General features: G+C 40.6%; 3 protein-coding genes across 8 annotated transcripts; 1 reads left to right on the top strand and 2 right to left on the bottom strand.

Moving 5' to 3' along the window:
* Positions 1–106: 106 nt before the first annotated feature.
* On the top strand, positions 107–6,677 carry lipia (lipase, member Ia). Of its 3 annotated transcripts, none has more exons than XM_086098545.1 (11): positions 107–231; positions 703–789; positions 3,217–3,587; positions 3,660–3,768; positions 4,575–4,676; positions 4,754–4,843; positions 4,926–5,093; positions 5,457–5,546; positions 5,755–5,863; positions 6,178–6,348; positions 6,439–6,677. In XM_086098545.1, exons 2-11 carry the CDS (start codon positions 714–716, stop codon positions 6,521–6,523), a joined length of 1,371 nt encoding a protein of 456 aa, XP_085954671.1. In that variant the 5' UTR covers positions 107–231; positions 703–713; the 3' UTR covers positions 6,524–6,677. The 3 variants fall into 3 exon arrangements, with proteins under 3 accessions (XP_085954671.1, XP_085954670.1, XP_085954669.1); XM_086098544.1 differs by having other exon boundaries at positions 6,175–6,348; XM_086098543.1 differs by having other exon boundaries at positions 6,175–6,677.
* Positions 5,870–9,003, bottom strand: LOC147161080 (SH3 domain-containing kinase-binding protein 1). 2 transcript variants are annotated; one of them, XM_086098546.1, is made up of 5 exons: positions 8,871–9,003; positions 7,957–8,055; positions 7,612–7,853; positions 7,464–7,527; positions 5,870–7,354 (listed from the first exon to the last, which is right to left on the bottom strand). In XM_086098546.1, exons 2-5 carry the CDS (start codon positions 8,041–8,043, stop codon positions 7,316–7,318), a joined length of 432 nt encoding a protein of 143 aa, XP_085954672.1. In that variant the 5' UTR covers positions 8,044–8,055; positions 8,871–9,003; the 3' UTR covers positions 5,870–7,315. The 2 variants fall into 2 exon arrangements, with proteins under 2 accessions (XP_085954672.1, XP_085954673.1); XM_086098547.1 differs by lacking the exon at positions 8,871–9,003 and adding an exon at positions 8,779–8,855.
* Positions 9,004–9,875: 872 nt separating this feature from the next.
* LOC147161079 (uncharacterized) lies at positions 9,876–15,738 on the bottom strand. 3 transcript variants are annotated; one of them, XM_086057629.1, is made up of 10 exons: positions 15,593–15,738; positions 15,125–15,184; positions 14,338–15,021; positions 13,349–13,987; positions 11,506–11,618; positions 11,011–11,101; positions 10,884–10,935; positions 10,684–10,752; positions 10,449–10,598; positions 9,876–10,349 (listed from the first exon to the last, which is right to left on the bottom strand). In XM_086057629.1, exons 2-9 carry the CDS (start codon positions 15,163–15,165, stop codon positions 10,458–10,460), a joined length of 1,830 nt encoding a protein of 609 aa, XP_085913755.1. In that variant the 5' UTR covers positions 15,166–15,184; positions 15,593–15,738; the 3' UTR covers positions 9,876–10,349; positions 10,449–10,457. The 3 variants fall into 3 exon arrangements, with proteins under 3 accessions (XP_085913755.1, XP_085913757.1, XP_085913756.1); XM_086057631.1 differs by having other exon boundaries at positions 10,449–10,565; XM_086057630.1 differs by having other exon boundaries at positions 14,338–15,018.
* Between the last annotated feature and the right edge of the window lie 474 nt (positions 15,739–16,212).

Below are 16,212 nucleotides of genomic sequence, written 5' to 3'. Positions count from 1 at the left end.
ACACATACCAGCAGTAAGTTGACAAGAATGTTTCACCTGCGAGCACAATGACCTGGAGCAAGGGGTGTGGCCATCCTGGTGAGAACAAGGCGGGCGGGACGAGAATCTCTCACTTCTCTGACTTCCTGAAATGAGCAGTGCCTCAACATGTAGGGATACAAACGCACAGGAGACTTCTGGATTTTAAATCTTGGACACGACGGGTCAGGGACTTACTTCCTGGCAACTAAGGTAAGACTATTCAAGTTGATTCTGAGGTTTTTACACTCAATTCCAGTCTATTCTGACTAGGAATTCTCAACTGTGTACACATGTCAGGAACCATGCCAGAGATTGATTTTCTGCACATCTCCTCTTAATTAAAGTCACATGAGATCACTGCTTCAATAAATAAATAAAGACAGGTTCTATGAGACTGACAATGAAAAAAAAAAAAAGTTGGTCATGCATATCCTGTGTGCCAACATAGGAGGGTCAGTAGATGAGTAACTAGGATGGCTTGCTGTCAGGTAAGAATGTTTACAACTTCGAAACTGCTGCCTTATAGGACAGAATACAAGACATCAAGGGAAAAAAAAAAAGAGGGAAAAAAATACACTTGGAAATATTGTCATATCCACAGTGATGTGTTAAACGTGTATTCATGTTTGATTTCTGATGTAATTTGCTATGACACAACTGAGTTGTGCTTTGAAACTCCAGATCCAGATCGCATGTGGCGGGCCTCAATCATGTCCCTGTGGCAATTCCTGACGCTTCTCTTGGCACTAACTGTCGATATATGCAAAGGTAAGGCCCAGCGTGTATACTCACATTGTTATTGTATGCGACCGCATGTTTGACAGTTGAAGTAGAAGAACGCTCATGGGCGTCGGAGGACATTCGGGGAAGTGAAAGCATCACTCAAAAAAAACTTAAATATGGTTAGCGGCCCGGGAAAAAAACAACGTCACACCTCCGTCCCCCTCTTCAGATGACTTCAGATGTGTGCAACAGTGTCACTCAACACATCAGGTCGTTTCACCAGTATTGCGCAATAGAAACTGAGTGGCGCTGGTATTTTTAAATCCAACATAGGAAACTATCAACCCTACTTTTGTCACGTTTTCATATTATGGTAGCGTTAATATTACGATAACTGAATGTTCTTTTGCTCGCCTCTTATTTACCATGACGACTGATCAATTATCTTTACTTTTTTATTTTCTTTTATAATTACTTTTAACATTTCTTTTTAACTTATTTGATCAAATAATGTTATTTTAATAATTGCTTCCTTCTCATTTTTATCTGTAGCTGGGGCGCCTTGCATGTGTGTCTTCAAATTAGGGATGCACCAATACTGATACTGTACATCTGTAATACACGTACAATATTTTTTGCCAATTATGAATTATTCTCTTCAAAATGGATGATACGTATGGGCCGAAATATGAAAAAAAAAAATATTTATAAAACTGAATGTGAGGCCTTTTTCTAACATTTTTTTTTCTTTTCTTTTTTTTTTTTTTTTTACAATTCAGATTACATTTTTCAATCCAGTGATTCAAAATTAACAATACAAATTCAATGCGTGCTATTCAAAATTCAGTTTTTCAACACAATTCTTCAAGTTTAGAAATTCAAATTCGAATCTAAATTATTCAGATTCAGCTTGCGGTGGCACATGTTTCAGCTCCACTCGGGCAGGATGTTTGGGAATTATTGTTATTAAGTATTGGTTTTATAGCGAGCACTCATATTCATACATACACAGTCTGAAAAACATATTTAATATACAGTATGGAACTATTTCATCTCTCTATCATGCTGCATATGATCCGACTTCTGTCACAACTGAGATTTCCCTTCAGGGAACAATGAAATGAACAGCAAAGTGAACAATGAAGTAACACCATGCCTCCACTTCTAAAAAGGACAATTGCTCTTTTGTAACTCATCCGGCCCCTGAATGCCTCATCGTACACTTGAACACAACATGTAATAGCCTACAATAACTTGTGACAGTATACTGTAAATTAGGCTCGGCTGCGCAGTGTGCACCAACAAGTAACAATACAAAAAGTTTCAACACGCTATGCAAAAAAAAAGCAATCAAACTAACACGTCGGAAATCAGAATTGGTGGAAAGAAAGTGCGATTGTGCGAAAGGAATTTCACAGCAGCCGTGAAATCCATTTCAAAAGCCGACCGTCATGTGTTGAAGTACCAGTTTGTGCGTACGCTTTAATTCCATGTATCCTGTAGTGGCGAGTTCTCGATTATGTGGTGGCCAGTTACAATAATATTTAAGATATTTAGGTGTACTTCATCTTTTTCTTTTTTTCTTTTACTTGAATCGAAAATAAAAATGTATAATACTCTTTGATTCTGATGAAAGAAAACAGATCATATATAAAAAAAACAAAAAAAACAAAGTTGTTCATCCTTGATTTAACCCTGGAGAACCCAAGAACCCTTTTCTTCTCTGGAAAATTATGAATTATACATTAAATGACTGCTATAAATTCACTGAACACCAAAATATATGTTTTTTTTTTCAATTTTAACCCTTTATTCCCTAATTTAGCATTAGGGCGAAATATGACCCTTTTGGGATTTAGGGGTATCATTTCGAAAAATCAGAATAACAAAAACTGTCAGTAAACTATTTAGAATTGAAGAAAATAATCAATCAAATACACAGCTACATTGAACAATATACTTTTTTTTTTTTTTTGCATTTTAGAACTGGATTTTGAATGTACAAACACACTTTGGCCAATGGAAACAAGAACACAGGGACACAATCACTGCTGGGAAAAAAAAAAGAAGGTCTTTGTTATTTGAGTAGCAGAATTTATAGGGGCCAAATTCCAGGGTTAAAAACATGGCGTGTCTTGTGTCAGTCTCCGTCTTGCTTGTGGTTACTATCAACATGACATTGCGAGCCATGCAGTGCCGCATGCGTGCCACTTGACCGCATGATGATTCTCACCTGATTCCTCTGTGGCTGTGTTACCAGTAAGGACACAAATTCCCATGATCCCACACCGCTCGGTAAACTCATAATGCCACCGTCACGAGTAACGCCAGCCTATGATGACATTTTGGACATGAATGTCACACAAAAGTCAACAAATTAGAGCAGTTTTGTTGACCCTCATTTCGTGTGTCGAATAACTGTATAATATCGCAGTGTCGTTTATCGCACTTTTGTCTTCTTTTCTCCTCCAGCGAAGGCATGTGCCGACTTGACAGATCTCCATCTGGCTCATGCGATCATCGGAACCAGCCTCAAGATAAGGTTGCTGCTTTTCACCAGGGAGAATATACACTGCGGCTCACTTCTGTCTTACGCCAACTTCTCGGCTGAGCCTCTCTTCAACCTGTCTCGGCCCACGACCTTCATCATCCACGGCTATCGGCCCACCGGCTCGCCCCCCGTGTGGGCTCACCAAATCACGGAGCTGCTCCTGGCCACGAAAGACCTCAATGTCATATTAGTGGACTGGAACCGCGGAGCTGCTAATGCAAATTATTTCAAAGCGGTGGAGAACACGCACAAGGCTGGAAAAAATCTCACCGGCTTTCTTAAACTGATGAAGGTACAATTAGCTTCACTTTCATCATTTTACAAAGAGTCTTTTTTTTTGGTGTCTAACTGATGGTCTTTACAGGAACACGGTGCCTCTCTGAATGACGTCCACATGATCGGAATCAGTCTCGGTGCTCACATATCTGGTTTTGTGGGCGCTAACCTGAACGGCACAATTGGAAGAATTACAGGTACGGCATTTTCGCTCCATCCAATTCAATATTTCAACAGCTGAAAATCAATCAAATGTATACATTGACATGGCCTTTGTCCCAAACCATTTCCCATTCCGATACTCTTGGTTCAGAGTGAATGCGACGCACACTTTGACTTTAAAACATGACTTAACATGTCTTTTGCATGAAAATGGCGGGGATTAAATGGGTTAACGCTTCACAGGACACACACTGGAATACTGTACTTGTTGATTATATTCACTCCAGTGCTGTGTAAAATTAAAAGATTACTTTTTTTATTTTTTTTATTATGATCGTGTTAATTCAGAGAAAAAGTAAATAAATAAATAATTACCTCCTAAATGAACAACCCATTAACAGCATTGTTTTGAAAGTTACATATACTGTACAGTACAGGTGAAGCTCAATGAATTTCAGTATTTTTATTATTATTATTAGTAGTAGTAGTAGTAGTATCTTATGTAAGATTCAAATTTCCTTTAATAAATCGAAAATAAAATAAAAGCAAAAAATATTTCGCAATGTGTAGTGAATCCATACGAGTGAGACTTTTTCAAATGAACTATGAAAATAAATTAGTTTTCTATTAAGGTGCACCTGTATGCTGTTTATATTGATTCTCAACGTGTGGTATGAGTGAGTACCACTAGAGGTACACAGGCTCCCTCTAGTGGTACATGAAAGAATCACTCAAATGTTACAGTCACTTTAATGCCAAAATGGTAGACTTATCAGGGATTTGAACCCAAGGGCAACAATCATACGAGTCATGGTTTTCGCACCTCATTGCAATTGTACAGCTCTGGATCCAGCAGGGCCACAGTTCACTGGAGCTCCCCCAGAGGACCGTCTGGATCCCACAGACGCCCAGTTTGTAGATGCTCTGCACACGGACATTGATGGTAACATCAAATTAAAATCATTTATTTGGAGAGAATTTTTTTTTAAATATTGCTTTAACATTCTTGTGGTTTTCCAGGTCTGGGATACAGAGAAGCTCTTGGTCACATTGATTTTTACGCCAACGGAGGAACAGATCAGCCTGGCTGCCCCCAAACCATCTTTTCAGGTAATTTCATTTCACTTATTTTGATTATGTGAAAATGTGTTGACAACTTGTTGACTTTCAATTTTTTTTTTTTTTTGTGTAGGAACAGCCTACTTTAAATGTGACCATCAGAGATCGGTGTACCTCTTCTGTGAGTCGTTGAGTCACATTTGCACCAGCAGGGCTTTCCCATGCGCCTCTTACAAGGACTTCCGGGATGGCAAGTGCACAAGCTGTGAGCAGTTTGGTGATGCCGGATGCCCCGTTTTTGGTACATATTTTATCACTAAAAATGGGATTGATATTCACTTGAAAAAGCCTAGTAAAGGTTGATTCACTCAGAAATTAGTACATTTTACAAGGGGTTTAACTAGAATTTCTGATGTGAAAAAACTTTACTAGGTTTTTTCAAGTAAGTATCAATCCCCATTATTTTTCTCCAAAACCTTATTAATCAATTCAGCTATATATTAAATAATAATGGTCAACTTTGATTGACAGCCATAGAATTACCAGGTTAAGAAAATGTCTGTTTTTGTGGGGTGAGTTGGCATGATTTAAAACTGGACTGCATCATGCTGACACTTTTTTTTTTAAATACCATTTTATTCATTGATGCATTTCTCCAATCCAGGTTATGATATCCTCAAGTGGAGAGACATTTTGTTGAAGCTGGGCCAATCCAAAACTTTCTTCATCACTAATGAAAATGCTCCATTTTGCAGTAAGTATGATGAGAATTTAAAAAAAATGTAACAGGTGGGACCCGTTGGAGTAATATACGTTACATTTACACATTTACTTTTATATACACAGGAAAGTGTCACTTTTGCTTGTTTACTCCATCTCATCATAACAATCACTTACATGAAACGGAGTTGTTGTTTTTTTGTCTTCGAGGAAGTGTCACTCAGTCGCCTGTTGTCTTTCAGTGGCGAATTACAATCTGGACGTGGTGGTATGGAATGAGGAAGAACGCTGGGGCTATATCACTGTTAAACTTCATGGGAATGGTACAAATGCGGTGGCAAAGATTGACCAGTAAGTCTTCACTTTAATGCAGTTTTTTTTTCAATTGTTGATAAGCCAAGGCACATATTTTTACGTATTTTTTTTCAAGTGGGTACACAGATGAATTGTGTAACTTCTGCCATCTAGTGGAAGAGCCTTGAATTGTTCTGTTTGTGACTACAGTATAACTCACTGGCATAGGTATTATTTGTAGTGAATATATCATAATTTACGATTAATTAAGGGACATTTGATCATATACTGCTGTACGTATGATACAATAGCACAGTGGTTATGAATTATTAGCACATTGTTTTTGACACATGTATGCGTTTTATCAGTAGAGCAGCCAAGTTCAAGAAGTTCACAGAGACAAAATTGTTCGCCCAGTTTGACACTGACCTGGAGTCAGTGAACAGGGTGTCTCTCGTGTTTTCCACCGGAAATGTTTTCAAACCCAAACACAAACTGCGTGTTCTCCGGCTCCGTCTCACACATCTGGAACGCCACGAAAGGTATAGTCACTTGAATTGTATCCATTTGAAACCTCGCCGTTCTTGCCTTAACTTAGTTGACATTTGTTTTGTTCACCTGTGTACCTCAAGGCCTCTGTGTCGGTACGACCTGGTCCTCGAAGAGAACAAAGAGGTCTCCTTCACTCCACTTCCCTGCCAAGAGTCCAACTTCTGAGGCTAAATCACATGACAAGCTTGCACCATTCCGTCTGAAATTGGCCACACGCAATGTGCCACATCGAATGTACTGTCTGTCTTATGAAAGATGTATTTTTTTTTTTTTATCCGATGCCACTGAAAGTCTAGTTCTCAGTCAGACAAAACAAAACAAAAAAACCAACAAAAAATTACAATTATGTCTCACATTTAACAGTATTGTTTGTGTTCATAAAGTGAATGTAAATATAGTCATTGCCTCATCTGCAATTTTGTGACATTTTAGTGCTGTTGCACAGGATATGTATTTTTAACTGACCAGATAAATATATATTTTATTTATTTTTGTGGACGATTTTGTGCTGGATTATTTAAAATATATGTATCATTTTGCAATATTCTCTTTAATGGATGACAACCAACAATAAACTCATATCACAGCATTTTTTTTTTAACTCTCATTTGGAAGAAAAAAAATATATATATATCTGTGCATATTTACTACTGGCTTCTCGTCTCAGAAGCATACATTCATTGATCACAATATTAGCTACTTTGTACATCTGCACAATCCAGTGTAAAAGTTGTATTCATATTATTTATTATTATTAATAATATATTTCTTTTTAAAGTAATTTGCAGTGGTGTAGAACTGCACTGAATCATGATGACAGCTATTCTTAGCATTATTTTTTTTTTTAAATATACATACAATAAATGAGCAACAGCTCTCAGTATGGTGCAGTTTAGTTCCACACCACAACAAACGACAGCCACAATAATTTTTGATTATTTTTGTTAGTAATTTTTGTCATTTTGACATGTGCTTCTTCATACGTTGTAGCTCCATCTAAAAAAAAAATGAAAAACATAAAATCATAAATAGATGCCATTGCAAGGACAACCAACACACTCAACAAAAGAATGTGAATGGATGCTTGCTTTTGTTTTGTTTTGACCTGTAAAGTCAGACGAATTCTCTTCTCCTCATCCAGCTCATTCATCAGAAGTTTAATTTCTTTGCTGAAACACAAGATCACAAACTCCGCAAAACAAGCGTGTATCAAAAAGTGCAGTGGCTGAGGAGGAGAGTGCAAAATGCCCTACTTGTGTTGACTCTTCATCTGCTCAAACTGCTCCCTCAGTTCCGTCAGCTCCGACTGCAGTCGCTCCAGTTTGGGTGATGAGTGTTCTGCTGATGAGTGTTCTGCTGGACATTTGCTGGGTCGAGGCTCGGAGTTGAGGTTCGGCCGGGCCTGCCTGGCGTGCAGAACAGCAGAAAGAGCTTTTGGAAGCAGCGGGGAGAGGGATGGAGATGACTGGGGGAGAACATGACTGGGTTTATCTGCCTGTGAAGAAAAAAAAAATGACAACAAGCAAAATCATTCAATTAAAACAATACTCATTTTATTTCACAACCCATTATAATAGAGTCCCCCATTTAATACTTACAGGAAGGGAAGCTCCATTCAGATTTGTTTCATGGGAGTTTTCTTGTGGAATTGGAGAATTCACACTCAGATTCTTTTTTCTTTCCATCAACAATTTACACTGGAAGCAATGCAGTTTTTTTTTTTAAATAAGCATTTGAGTTCAACTGTATTTAAAGAAAATATAGAATATTTATTTCAAGAACAAGAGCCAAGATCTCAGACAATATACGAAGCAGAACCCTCAGGCATGTGAGGATGGGGGGGAAAAAACGAATAGATGAGTGTATTATTTTATTATGATACAATTAAATTAAGAGAAGAAAGCACATTATTTCCTGTATGAAATGCATTACAAATTTACAGTTATCTTTAAAACATTAACAACAATAGGTAGTTCTGTAGCGTTTGTGTGCTGGGTTAAATATGTACTAAAGACCAAAACAGGCCAGCGCACATTCTTAAGACATGGCCTCATCTTATGCTATGTCGGCTACACCAGCCATGGCCACAGGCCCACATCATTAGTGAGTGACACGATCTCCAATCTTATTAAATGAAAAGCGTCACAAATATCAATGATGCTCAGCAATGCTTATTGTAGGTGTAGCTTTTCCCTGCATCATACAAATGACACAAAGTACTTTCAAAGTAGGCTAAAACTTATTTGAAACACATTTTCAGTACATTTCTACACCACAAAGACAAAAACAAACAGGGAGAACGCTGATTAAGACATCTTCGTAACGGCAATTTCGTGATACGGCCCATTGCATAAATGGTTTCACTTCAGTTTGAACAATAACAAAGACAAAATACCAACAACACATGCAAGCATACGTACATGAATCAATGACAGATGTCAATCATTAGTAGACGTAGCAATCCTATTTGTTTGATCGTTGGTTGCTGCACTGGCCGAGTACACACACTTACCGTGTTTAGCAATCCTCCCCAGTGAGATACAGCGGCGTCTGTGGTAACTCAACACCAGCCATTGTGGCCTGCTCAGTGTTTTGATGAGGGGTGCAGCGTTGAGGGCTATGTTTAGCTCCGGGGCGCCACCCAGCTCACGAATATCACTAGGCCATAGAGTGAAGGGCAAGTGCGTTTAGGAAGGACGAGACAGCACTGGGTTAAATTGAAAAAAGGAGGAATTGTTCAATCTCAGTTTTTGACTTGACAGTAAAAAGTGACAGCATTCAAATGGGACACCAAGACACAAGTCGAAACACGACATTCTGAATGAGGTTGTGGAATGTGATTCAAGCAACAAAAATCCACCTGTTTTGAGCCATCTTTTGGGGCGGCCATTTTGCTACTTGCTGTCAACTGAATATGACATCAGTGCCTGAGGGCTGATTATTCTGTTTGGTCACAATTGGCAAAATGGCCGCCTCCAAAAGGAATAGAAGCAAGTGGATTTTGCAGAAGAATTCATATTCCACAAACGCAGTATTATTCATAATAATAATAATAATGCATCAGATTTATATAGCGCTTTTCTAGACACTCAAAGGCGCTTAACAATGGAATGGATACAGAATACTGTGTTTAGACTATTGGATCCACATAATTTAGTTGTAGTCATTGAATTTGATCATAGTTTATGGAAATTTTTCAATAAATTTAATTTCCACCAAACATGACTGAGGAACTTTAATTTAAAAAAATAAAAATAAAAAATAAGCAAAAAGGTGCATATGTAGAATGCCCTTGATAGGTTTTTGTTGTTGTCAACGACTGGCTTTTCAGTGGAAGCATTACTTTTGCGACAAAGTTCAGTTATATGAAGGAAGTAATTATTTTTTAAAAGTGTATAAACTTTTACCGAACAATTGAATTGGTAGGTATACGCTACAAGTAGTTTTATTTACAAAAGAGAGAGAAAAACCCATCCTTGTTAGGAACTCAACACTCCAAGTAAATCCATCACAGATCTGATTTTGTGCTTGCCCAGATTTTATTTCAAGATCTCCAAAAGAGTGAAATTAAAAGAACAAGGTCACATTTGGTGCTCAACATGAGTACACCCCGCATGGAAGTAAAGAGTGGTTTGTTTTTTTGTGAATTACAGTTATAGTACAAACTATAGGATGGCACAGAAAATACTGATTCTGAATGGAAACTACATAATGCATTTAAGTTGAGCACTGTATCTACAAGAGGGAACAAGTGTCTTTGAAAAAACACCCTAAATTTCTCAAAACAAGACATCAGGTTATACAATACAAAAAAATGACCGCATGATAGTCCTGTACATCTGACAGCTGAGTTATTTTGTGTGTAATTACAATGACAAAATCTTACGGAGGAAAAAGCACTATATTCTACAAGGCTTTGTTAAATAAATTGAATGTATTAACTGACGTTAACTTGATTGGTGACTTTTTCCAGTGTCTCCGGTATCAGCACCTGTGCAAAAAAAATAGGTTTTCTTCACTGCAGTCTTAAGATGATTACCTCAAACTGACTGCTTGTAAAAGGCAGTGCCGATGGAAGTCATCTGCATACCCGAGGTGGTCACCAGCGTTGCGGGTGGGGTCCTCGGTTGTAAGGAGCGCGTTGTCGCATCACTCTCAGGTTGCGATACTTGGACATGATACTGTGACTTTTTCGGAACACGGGCTTCTGGTTTGGAAAAGGACGTGGTACCAAGTTCTCCTTTTAAAAAGATTGTTAATAACTAGTTTAAAAAAAAAAAGCTTTCCAAGGAAATGTTTTGATCACATCTAAAAATTCTGCATACCATGAGTGGCCGTCTAAAATTCCCAGACGGTTCAGGGCCAGGCCTCCTTGGGCCAGGAAACTTCGGTCTCTATGAAACGTCACAGTGAAGACAATCAATAGGTCATCGTTTCACAAGTACAAGACAACACCACAGCCAAGCATATGAAACAGCAGCACAAGTGTTCTGAAAAGTTGTTTTCATTAAATGTCTTCACTCACTTGCATGGGTCCAGGTCGTCTGAAGGGCTTGTCTGGCATTAAATTAACTGGCCTGAAAAACAAATCCCACAACCTAAGTAATGGGATATGCAGTACTTTGTTTTTATTAGATTATCAAGATAGATACCTGAATGTTCTTCTCTCTAGATATCCTCGTTTTCTGTCGGGCGATGACGACTTTGAATCAGCTTTTGCTGGCCGGATGTTCAGGGACGTGTCTAGAACGGGTTACGAAGTGAATTGAAAAAAAAAGTTTTGGGAAACAATAAACGCATACCTCTTGTACTGTCCCAAGATGATTACCGGCAAGTCATATGTTATATGCACCCCCACCTGTTTAAACATTGGCATTGTGGAATATGAATTAAGCAGCAAAATCCACCCGTTTTCAGAGGGCGGCAATTTTGCCACTTGCTGTCAACTTAAAATGACATCACAGTTGCAATGTCACTTTCAGTCGACAGCAGGTGGGCAAAATGGCAGCCCCTGTCCTTTAACTGGATAAAAACAGGTTTTGGAATTTATATTCCACAAACACAATATTAATGAGAATACCGTGTTTATACGGGTGGGGCTACATATTGGTTGACTTCCCCTTCAATAGGGAAAGCATGGGGGTTACCAGTTTTTGACTTTGGGCTTCGGTCTTTCGCAGGAGAGTCTTCCTTGGATGTGCTCGGGCCGGCTGCCCAGTGAGACACAACAACAAGGTCTCGTTTCTCGATGGGGGAATATCTGAAGAGATGAACCGTTGGTCAAGTAAAGCAATGCACATAAAAAGGATGACCATGTCAAATTGTGGAAAATCAGTAATGAACAGCATAGCTTTGCAGGAAGAAAATGAGCATGTAAAGCCAGATTTCACACGGTGATACTTACAAAACCATGGCATCTCCATGCTTCTTTACTCCTACATTTGCACTCGCAATCAACCCGAGCTCTCTTCTGTTACCCAGTGATCGTTAAAGCGGTCGGTCGGGTGGGTATCGCAAAATATTGCACCAACAACTCTTCAATCCGCCTCCTATCCGTGCTTTATTTGGCCTCGCCGCTCCTCAAAGATGTTTACGGGCTGATGCCGCGTGGTCTATTTTATCAGCTGAATGGAAAGACGCCGAGTTGTGAAGGTTAGAGAGAGATGTCCAAAATCCAGCTGTGCTGGGGGGTTTAAAGAGATGATTCTCATGGTCGTGGGTTCGAAACGGGACTCGGTGGTTTGAGCAGCGAAAAGGGCGAGCAGACTCCTCTTCCTTGACAGACATCACAAGTGCAAGGGCAATGGATGAGGATCATCTTTTCGGTTTTCCTTCTTGGGCTTGTATAGGTCATTAGAGGCCCAGACGGATTCATATTGTAAAGACAGCAAGGTGGCATAAGGAACTAGTTGGACATAAAGGTGACATCGCAGTCTTCAACTAATGGTCTGGCGATGCTGATTGAATCATTTCAGTCTTGCTGTTAATTGGCCTTTGTCTTATCTTGGAGACAGTGCTTTGAACTTGAAGTTCTTTTTCGTCCCAGTTGACCACCAGAGAGTATTAACGTCACCTCTCACAAGTGAAATGCCCACATCACTGCAGCATTATTGAGTATTTACATTTTCAGCAGCGGTCTTTTTTTTTGTTTATCTTTACATCGCCACCACCTTGTCTGCACAAAAAATGTTGACCTCCAAGCATGGATCTGGCGTAGACCTGATGTAGTAAGGCTATAAGAGAAGCAGATATCTTCAGAGCCTCAAAGTGTTGAAGTAAACTTGGCTCAGCGTCTTCTATTTCTTCTCCAGATCAGGAGTGCCACCATGTTTTTCCTCCATTTTCCTCTTGCGCCTTCCGCTTTCTGTGTGTGGCCACGTTGAACTTCATTGGCTATGGGTACATATAATCGATGTCTAGAAACAAAATTCTTTAGCCACTTTATGAGTGACGAGTAAAGAATCCAGAACAATGTGAATTTCCATCCTTTAGTTACAAACTCCTCTTCACTGGAAATGATTCATTCCCCAGTTAAGTCTTCCGTCCCAGCATAAAACAAAAGAGATGCTCAGCTCACACTAGCATGTATTTTGGGGTATTTCTTAAACATGCTTTGTTTTTGTCATTTCATCAAAATAAGACTTTGGTCTTTCTTCCAGCTGTGTATGATTCAAGAGACCAAAAAAGGTTTTACAACATGAGGGCAACTCCTTTCGTTGCTCGAGACAACAGACAGAACAGGGCGGGGCTTCAGGAGCACTGACATGGTTTGTGCCAGACTTGAAGGCCGTTTGTTTTCACGGTACGGCAGAATAAACATCTCTTTATGGAATATGCAGAGCGTAGAAAGCGAGGGGAGGATCTGAGTCGCAGAATTGCGTGCATCGTGTCTTCTCCATTTTTCGCATGTGCTCTCACGATCAAAACATTCTTTCTTGACCTCCCAATCATCAAGCCCCTGCGAAGAGTGCAAGAAGGAAAATACCGTACCTGTGTATATTCAAGGAGCGACGAGACTCCACCTGTTCTTTTCTGGTGTTAGTCTCTCGCAGGGAACTGCTGGCTTCGTCTTCATCTCTGCCAGGGGACTGTTGAGCTCTTGCGTCCCTGGCCTGCAGCCTTTTCAGGGGAACCGGATTAGACTGGAAGCGCTTCTTCCTGATAGCAAGAACAGAGCTGGGAGGTCCCCGAGGGGGAATGTCACCCTCATGTGGCCTGGGTTTGAAAGGTGGAGGAAATTTGAGTCTCATGGGAGACTCAAACCTCATTTGTCTGCCTTTAAATATGAAACTTTTATCCCTAAGTGATAAAGGTCTACCACCAAATGGTCTGGGAATACTGAGGAGGGGAATTCTCTCTCTCCTGGGGTATTTAGGGCCACTGTGATCCTGTGTCGGGCTAGATGAGGACATGCTGACGTCTGATAGTCTCCTCTTGCGGGGACCCATCAGTTGCCTGTCCTGGGGGATCCTGTGGAAGGACGACGATGGCGGCGGGCCTCCTTTCCAAGGTGGGGGTCTGAAAAGAGGGAGGCGAGGGACTTCTTTTGCACTCTCCACGCTGTGGGGTCTGCCGCCCTGCCTCTCCATGGGACCACGCTGCCTTCTGGAGTCTTGCTCAGATGACCACCTGCATATCCATCAGACAGAAGAAATCATTACAATATCAGATCCTCCTGCCATGTTAAGTGGGTGGCGGAGCTTTCTATATTAAGCAGCCCCTTTCTCAAAGCCACGCCAAAATGAAACTGGAGGAAGGGGGCATCTCATCATTTTCAATGATAAAGTATAGACCAATTACAGAAACTCTTCTCAAAGGGCAGGTGAAAGCACATTTACGTCAGATTTTTTCATCACCCATTAATTATTCAAAGGGTTCAGGGTATATGGCATTATGAGCCATGTAACTGAGGTCTGCATCAGGGTCAGCCTTCTTTGTAATCATTTTAACCAGCTGCAAGAGCTGCTTCCATCCTGTACCTCTCTGGACACGAGCCTCTTCCATGCATCTCTCTCAGGTTCCGCTGAGGCCCCGGAGGTCCGTGTTGGCCATTATGTGGATGAGAGAACGCTCCGGCGTCGTTCCATCGCTTCTTGCCGTGACCAGACTCCATAAATGGCCTCTCTCTTGGACTCATATCCCCACGAGGGCCTCGATACCTCTGCTCCTGGTGGGGGAAACCAGGTTCTCTTTTGGGGCCCCTGAAAGAACCCTGAAAGGGTGGTGCTGGGCCGGGCCTCTTGTCGCTAGAATGGCCTCTGAAATGTCTCGGGGAGGGTGATCTGTGTGCTGAGGAGTGGCCGTGGGGAGGAGGCCCCCTATGACCAGGGGACCCCCGTAGAGGACTGCGGGACGATGACTGATGCGGGGAGCGGTTTGGTCTAGATGGAGGTGGTCTCCTCTGATTGTGTTGAAGTTCCATTTTGGGAGGATATGATTGATAGGAATCCTGATTGTGTGCCCTCCAGTTATTGAAACGTGGCTCTCGCTGGTCTTCCATCAGTAGAGCTCTTCTGTCGGGTGGGGGGCGACCTCGACCCCTCGACTCTCTCCAGTTGACGTGGGGCTTTCCTGGGTGGTCATGTGCGTCTCTTCTTGTTTTTGAATTAGGGGAATAATTACCTTCTCTGTTCCCACTGCCATGACCATCTCCATAAGCTCTGCTTTATGGAAACATGGAAGTAAATAATTTCAAATTATACAACTAGAACTAAAAACATAATACTTGGTGCCTGGGTGTGACAAAATATCATCAATGTACAGTACCTGGGCTTTATGCGCGGAGGTCCAAAATGTGGTCGGACCATCTTCTGTAGTATCGGCACTCTAGAGAGGGACAACAAGAGTCTTTTTTTTTTCTGTAATACATCGAGGTGACGTACGGGCAAAGGTAGCCCATTTCAATCCAGGGCCTGCAAAAATCACGTCAAAACACGGCTCATGCAAAACAAAACAATATTTTTTACGGGGGTACCAAAAAAACACAAAAAGAGTGTTTAATGTAGTCGGTGTCGTCATTTGTGTTGTGCTAGCTCACCTGCACAAAAAGGCTCGTGTCGACAGTAACCATATCGATGCTAAAATAAGCTAAGCTAAGCAAAACCACGCGCAGACGCCACAAAATGGCGACTCGTGCTGTAATATCGACGTTTGGACAACTGCCCGGGTCTCTTTCTTTAGTTCTACTAAAATACGATCACGTAAGACTATCGTGAGTAATTTTGGCCTGCTTACCAAAGTGCAATCGTCGAAGACTTCGCTTAGCTTCACGGGTACTTGCTAGCAATTCAGCTGTTCCCTTTCGTCGTCCGGCAAGAAATAATCTAATGGAATTGAAGCCCGAGCGACGTGACGAAAGACATGACGGGCTCCTGCCCGCTGGTCACATGACTTTCTCTGAGCCAATGACGTTCGTTCAAGTACTAAATTCCTTTGGGCTCAAGACGTGATTGGTGTGTAGCAAAAGGGAAGACGCCAGTATGGAACCAATGCAGTGATTTCCAAAAGCGCTCCCTTATTTTAGGTACCCTTTTAGGTACGATCAAAGCAAATGAACAGGAATCACAGCATGCTGCTACTTTTAAATGTGCAAAATAATAATAATAATAATAATAAGAAGAAGAAGAACATTAGAACTAGCTGACTTAAAAATAAAAACTACAGACTATTTTTTTGTACTATATACAATACCCATTTTGATAATTTAGCAAAAGGGGAAAACCCCCACAAAACACAACGGTCACCTTTACAAACTTGGGCTTCTATACTGTAATATCAAAACAATGTGTTTCCAAAGCTTTGTTGCTATTGTGAACTAACAAAACAAAGTGTGAATGGTTGTTTGTCTATGGGGT

Source organism: Leptonotus elevatus, chromosome 16 (genome assembly GCF_054856555.1).
Source record: "Leptonotus elevatus isolate MCC_2025b chromosome 16, RoL_Lele_1.0, whole genome shotgun sequence".
NCBI lineage: Eukaryota > Metazoa > Chordata > Actinopteri > Syngnathiformes > Syngnathidae > Leptonotus > Leptonotus elevatus.
Note: the sequence above shows the minus strand (reverse complement) of the source record. Positions and strands in the feature narration are given on the sequence as shown.